The 6,917-nt window shown below is 31.9% G+C and overlaps 1 protein-coding gene across 1 annotated transcript; it reads left to right on the forward strand.

The window, feature by feature from the left end:
- The first annotated feature begins 683 nt into the window (after window positions 1-683).
- On the forward strand, window positions 684-4,574 carry LOC9306356 (cytochrome P450 708A2). Its single transcript, XM_021018420.1, has 9 exons — window positions 684-986; window positions 2,116-2,440; window positions 2,604-2,753; window positions 2,833-3,081; window positions 3,160-3,249; window positions 3,346-3,428; window positions 4,007-4,121; window positions 4,213-4,340; window positions 4,472-4,574. Exons 1-9 carry the CDS (start codon window positions 769-771, stop codon window positions 4,572-4,574), a joined length of 1,461 nt encoding a protein of 486 aa, XP_020874079.1. The 5' UTR covers window positions 684-768.
- The last annotated feature ends 2,343 nt before the right edge of the window (window positions 4,575-6,917 follow it).

A 6,917-nucleotide genomic window follows, 5' to 3' on the forward strand; every position in this document is an offset into this window, starting at 1 on the left:
CCAGTTGTCACGGACATTAAGGAGACGCGCAAAGTCTTCGGCAATTTGTTGCTTTTTCATTATAATATCAAATTATCAATAGGCTTCGAAGTTCAAAGAATCACTATTGCTTTTCTTGTAATATTTTTCTTTAGATTATTCATATACACATATTACAGAAGTGAACTTATTATAATATTAAGACTTCGAAGAATCATTACTGATTTTCTTGTAAGATTTTTCTTTCCTATTTATTTATTTATTTATTTTTTTATAAACCCTATCGGTTATCCGGTCGGTTCCGGTAGGAACGCACCGAGGTGCTACATAGTGGACTGGTCCACCGTATTAACGGTTTGGCCCTTACGGGCTACCACTCTGTCTATCCCGAGTTTGGAATGCCTTCCGACTAAGTGCCAGGGGTAGTCAGGCCGCCTGCATCTGGCTACCAGATAAACCAATTGGGCCAAGGCCCAACTGACAGACTTCCCAAACAAATGTGTTTTTGTTTCCAAGGAGAATCGAACTCAAGTATGGGAGTTTTTCATCCTTTCCCAAAGTTTCCTCTACCACTAGACCACAGATGCTTAAGCTTCTTTCCTATTTATATATATATTACATGATGAACTTATTATAATATTAATAGGCTTCGGAGAATCACTATTATTTTTCTTGTAAGATTATTCCTTAATATTACAGGAATGAACCGCATATTCAAGTATAAATACAGAGCAACGCCTATAGAAATCGTACAACTCGAAGCCACAAACTTTATAGACGAAACAAAAAATGTTAGATTTTTATTGGACATTCCCTGTTATAGTTTCACTCATAGTAGGAGTAGTAAAACTGTGCCACTGGATATACCGTTGGAAAACCCCTACATGCAAAGGCAAACTTCCTCCGGGCACAATGGGGTTTCCGATCATCGGAGAGACGTTTGAATTCATGACGCCTTATGATTTCCATTTAGTGATTTCACCGTTTCTAAAGAAGAAAATATCCAGGTTACTATATATAACATCCTTCGTTACATAAATAGATTTATAATAGTTACATAACTAATCACTTTATAGTTACTTATATAATTATCTTGTTTTATATATTTGTCCTATAAATAGTGTTCTTGTATATTTTCGATTTGAAAGTTTTTAAGAAAATTATGTTTGAGATAAAACTGGGGAGTTTTCTTGGATATAATTATTTAATATGTTCGTAATTTGTTTTTAATATGTGTCTTAGGGGGTGATTGGATCAGACTTTTAAGACTTTAAAAAGATTTTAAAGATTTTTTTTCCAATCAAACTTTTTTGGCTTTAATAAATTTTAAAGCCATCAAAGTTTCTTTTTTATTTTTTACTCTTTGGTTTCAGTTTTTTTTTTAAGTCACGTAAATGAGACTTTAGAAATAAACAAATTAAAAGTTTATAGTTTTTTTCATTTTCCTTCTCGTATGTATGTAAATTCTTATAACTTTCACAAATTAATTAATTTTTGAAAAGCTTCAGTAGATTTATAGTAAAAAAAAAATTCATTGTTCTTTTAAGATCCATTTTTCTACATATTTGGTGGTTATTTAAAATCACAATTTCTACAGTCATAGTTTTTACCAATCGGTTATAAAATTTATACAATCAAAGTCTTTACAGCAAAAGTTTCTACAGCGAAAGTTCTTACAGTTAAAGTTTCTACAACGAGAATTAACACTCGTTACCAATCGGCCCCTTAGACTATTAGTAGAAGGGACGGAGTATTAATTAGTGATTGATATATACACGGTAATTATATCTCAAAAATATTATTTATGTTATAAATAATGCATACATCAGATAAAAAATTCATAAATTCTCCAAAAAATTTAATAGAGTAATCAGTTCAAAAAAAATTAATACTATGGTTAGTAGAATAATATGATTCAAATACTTTAAAGACTTACAATATGAGCCTTAGTAATTTAGAAGTTATAAATATTATGAAAATTTTAATTTATTTTCATTTGACATATATAATTTTATTAGATATTTTCAAATTTCTATTTTAGTGCTCTTAAATTTTTGTCAAACTTTTTTTTTTCTGTCTTTAGTTAATATGAAAAGTTCTCTAAAATTTTTCATATCTTAAAAATATTTTAATCAGGTATGGTTCAAAAATGTTCAGTACAAGTCTATTTGGGGCCAAGGTGATAATCTCGATCGATCCTGAAGTGAATATGGAGATGGCAAAGGCCAATTCACAGTTGGGCGCGACGGAGAGCTTAAGGCGGCTCTTTGGAGAGAACAGCGACTTCTTCCAGAGGAAAGATATTCATAAATATGTCAGAAACTTGACTTCTAGATTTGTCGGGCCAGAAAATTTGAAAAACAGATTGATTCAAGACATTGATTGTTTGACACGCAACTACTTTGAGATTGAGAATGGAGCTATGAGCACTTCTTTCGACGTAAAAGAAGCAGCAACCCAGGTCTATCCAAAACAAACTTTATTGTACATTCAAATCTAAAACAAAAATTTAACATCAACGATATCACTAGTTATGGTTCCATATACGGTATATATATAGCGGTTTATCCCGTAAATCTTATGTCGTCTAACTATGTCTATTCCTAACCGTTTACAACTTGAAGATGGTGGTTGATCTAATTGTAAAGAAAGTAATTGGAGGAATGGAATCTGAGGCCGTAAAAGAACTAGGACTATGTTGGACTGCTTTTCGACCTAATTGGTTTAACTTCTCATACAACTTCCCTGGGACAACTGTTTATCGATTCGTGATGGTAGATACAGAATTTATCTTCCTTTCCCTTAAATACAGAATTTCGTATATAGATTTATTTAATATATGATTCTTGATAGGCACGGAAGAGGGCGGCAAAGCTTCTAAAGGGCTTGATTCAAAAGAAGAAAGAATCAAAACAAGGACTCGGAGACTTCTTGGATATTCTATTCGATGAAATGGAGAAAGATGGGGCGGTTCTGGACATAGACAGAGCTGTCAACCTGATATTCACCTTTTTCATACTCTCCCAGGAGACGACTCCCGCAATTGTAGCAGCAACGGTGAAGCTCGTGGCTGACAATCCTGATGTCATGGAAGAACTAAAGGTTTTTTGTGGTTTTGCTTATGAAACTTTCTTTGTTGATTTCACGTACGTATACATGTTTACCATCTAATCATTTCAGAGAGAACACGAGGCGGTGGTTCAAAACCGGGTTGATAAGGAGGCAGGAATAACATGGGAGGAATACAAGTCCATGACTTTCACTCACATGGTGAGTTTGCTCGCTTACACATATTGCTTGCTTAACACGTACATGCATCACCACCAAAATAAAAATAAAAAGGGACTACTAAAAATGTGTTTTCAGGTTATCAAAGAGTCGCTTCGGTTTACTAGTGCACAGCCTACAGTGCACAGAATACCCACTGAGGACGTTCAGATTGGAGGTTTGTTCATTTGTTTACGTTGCTTGATCATTTTCAGCCATCTCTGAATGCTTATGATCATTATTGTGAGCATGCACTTGCACAAGCACAAACACAAATACACTAATATTCTTTTTCTTGTAAACTTTATGTTTTGAGATTTTCTGTTTCTTGCTTTAATATATTATTTAAGATTTCTACTTCTTTATTTACTTTTCATTGATAACTTTGGTGTATATATTGGTATATCTTTGGAGCTTTATTTGTCAAATTAACAATTTTTTTTGGCTTCAGCTTCTCTTTGTTCTTTCAATCAATAAACAAGTGTTTTGGGTTTTCATTGGGCAGATTATACAGTGCCAGCTGGCAGAGCCGGCCCAACAAATTTATGGGTCACAAACAACAATTTTTTTTTGGACCTATAAAATTAATAAGCTAAAAAAAACTGAAAGTTTTATAAAGAGCAATAATGAGGCTTCGAAGCCTGCACCAACTTTCTCCATTAACTTAAACGTAACCACCTGAACTAAAGGATACTTTGTTAAAATTGGAGGCCGAAAATTTACTTATATTTAAGAGGGCCACAAGCTGATGCTTCATCAGCCTGTCCCTAAGGCCGGCTCTGCCAGCTGGTTGGCTATTCTTTGGCATTCCTCTAGTTCATTTCGATGAAAAAAAGTATGATGATCCACTCAAGTTTAATCCATGGAGATGGAAGGTGATTGCTGGGAGTCCTTAATTAAATAGTATGATAGCCACACACGCAACACATCAAAACTGATATAATGTATAAATTTTTACAATTTCAGGGCCAAGATTTACATGGTATTTTATCCAAGGATTACATGCCTTTTGGAGCTGGCTCAACGCTTTGCGTAGGGTCTGAGTTTGCGAAGTTCATTATCGCAATCTTTCTCCATCATTTGTCCAGATTCAGGTTAATATACATACATATAGATCTTTAGACAAACGTGAAGTATTAAGTATACTTTAACCAAAAAAATAAACAAACGTGAAGTATTATTTATTTTGACGTTTCCATAATATATAAGTGGTATTTTTTGTCAGGTGGTCGTTGGACCCAAAAACTAGAGTTCTTCGAAGGTATATGCTAATGTTTCCCACTGGCTGCAAGGTCGAGATCACGAAGGAACACGAAGGAACCAAGTGACTAGATTGGTGATGTTTCCAAAAAGCTTCTTTCTTTTTTTTTCGTCAAAGAGTTTTCAGTCCAAGAAGCTTCTTCACGTTGACTCTTTCGCAATGTACAGAAAAATAAATCTATATATAATAGCAATCTCAATAAATTTCTTTTGCACTTTTGAACGGTTGTGTCTTATAATCGTAACTTTCTATTAAAATATTGACGGTTATCTTTTCGGTTGTTTTTATCGCAACTCTTCGTTAAAATATTGACGGTTATTTTTTTTTGTGAAGGTTATTTTTGGGTTGTGTTTTTTTATCGTACATTTCCGTTAAAATATTGGCAGTTACTTTTTCGTTTGTGTCTTTTTATCGTAACTTTCCGTTAAAACATTGATGGTTGTTTTTTCTCGGTTGTGTCTTTTTATTGTAACTTTCCGTTACAATATTGACAGTTATTTTTCTCGGTTGTGTCTTTTTATCGCAACTTTCCGCTAAATATTGACGGTAATTTTTCTCGGTTGTGTCTTTTTATAGTAACTTTCCGTTAAAATATTGGCGGTTACTTTTTTCGTTTGTATCTTTTTATCACAACTTTCTGTTAAAATGTTGACGGTTATTTTTCTCGGTTGTATCTTTTTATCATAACTTTCTGTTAAAATATTGACGGTTATTTTTCTCGGTTATGTCTTTTTATCGTAACTTTCCGTTAAAATATTGACAGTTATTGTTTTCGGTTTTGTCTTTTTATCATAACTTTTCGTTAAAATATTGGTGGTTACTTTTTTCGTTTGTATCTTTTTATCCCAACTTTCCGTTAAAATATTGCTCGTTATTTTTTCTCGGTTGTGTCTTTTTATCACAACTTTCCCTTAAAATATTGACGGTTATTTTTCTCGGTTGTGTCTTTTTATCGCATCTTTTCGTTAAAATATTGATGATTACTTTTTTGTTGACTGTTATTCTTTCGGTTGTGTATCTTTTATTGCAACTTTCCGTTAAAATATTGACGGTTACTTTTTGTGTTTGTGTTTTTTATCGCGATTTTCCGTTAAAATATTGACGGTTATTTTTTTCGGTTGTGTCTTTTAGATCGCAACTCTTCTTTAAAATAATTACGGTTACTTATTTTGTTTACGGTTATTTTTTTGGTTGTATCTTTTTGTCGTAAGCTTCCGTTAAAATATTGACGGTTATTTTTTTTTTGTTGTTTCTTTCTATCGTAACTTTCCGTTAAAATATTGATGGTTACGGTTGTGTCTTTTTATTGCATCTCTTCGTTAAAATAATTACGGTTATGATTTTTGCTGACTGTTATTTTTTTGGTTGTGTCTTTTATGGTCACTTTTCGTTAAAATATTGATGGTTACATTTTTCGATTGTGTTTTTCTATCGCAACTTTCCGTTAAAATATTGACGGTTATTTTTTTTCTTTAACATAGATTATTTTTTTCATGATGAATCCGAAAAAAAAATCTGTAAAATGGCTACAAATTATTTATTCTCTAAACTACTTCTAAACATTCATCATTTTAATATTAAAAAAATTCTTCTCATTTTGATTTAACCAAAGTTTTTTGGAATGATTATTTTTTTCCCAGTTATGTTTTTTTATCGCACTTTCCGGTTAAATATTGATGGTTATTTTTTCTTGGTCGTATATTTTTGTCGCAACACTTCGTTAAAATATTGACTGTTAGTTTTTTCCGTTGACGGTTATTTTTTCGGTTGGATCTTTTTATCGCAACTTTCCGTTAAAATATTGACGGTAACTTTTTTCGTTTGTATCTTTTTATCGCAACTTTCCGTTAAAATATTGACGGTTATTTTTCTAAGTTGTGTTTTTTTATCGCATCTTTTCGTTATAATATTGACGGTTATTTTCTTAGACAGTTCTATTTGTTCAATTTATAGTCATATTTTTTTTTCAAGTTTACGGTTGTGTCTTTATAGTTGCATCTATTCATTTAAAGTTACGTCTCTTCACTATATTTCATTGCATTTTTTTGTCACAACTTTTTGTATGAATAGTTGTATATTTAAATGACCGTGACTTTTGAACTCTATATATTTTTCCTTCTTTCTAAGTAGTTCCGAAATTTTTGTTCTTTAACATAGGTTATTTGTTTCATGATGAATCCAAAAAAAAATCTGTAAAATCTGTAAAATATTTGTTCTTTAACATAGATTATTTTCCGGTTGTGTTTTTTTTATCGCATTTTCGGGTTAAATATTGATGGTTATTTTTTCTTGGTCTATATTTTTATCGCAACTCTTCGTTAAAATATTGACGGTTACTTTTTTCTGTTGACGGTTATTTTTTCGGTTGGGTCTTTTTATCGCAACTTTCCGTTAAAATATTGACGGTAAC

The sequence above is a fragment of the Arabidopsis lyrata genome (assembly GCF_000004255.2).
Source record: "Arabidopsis lyrata subsp. lyrata unplaced genomic scaffold ARALYscaffold_7, whole genome shotgun sequence".
Lineage (NCBI taxonomy): Eukaryota > Viridiplantae > Streptophyta > Magnoliopsida > Brassicales > Brassicaceae > Arabidopsis > Arabidopsis lyrata.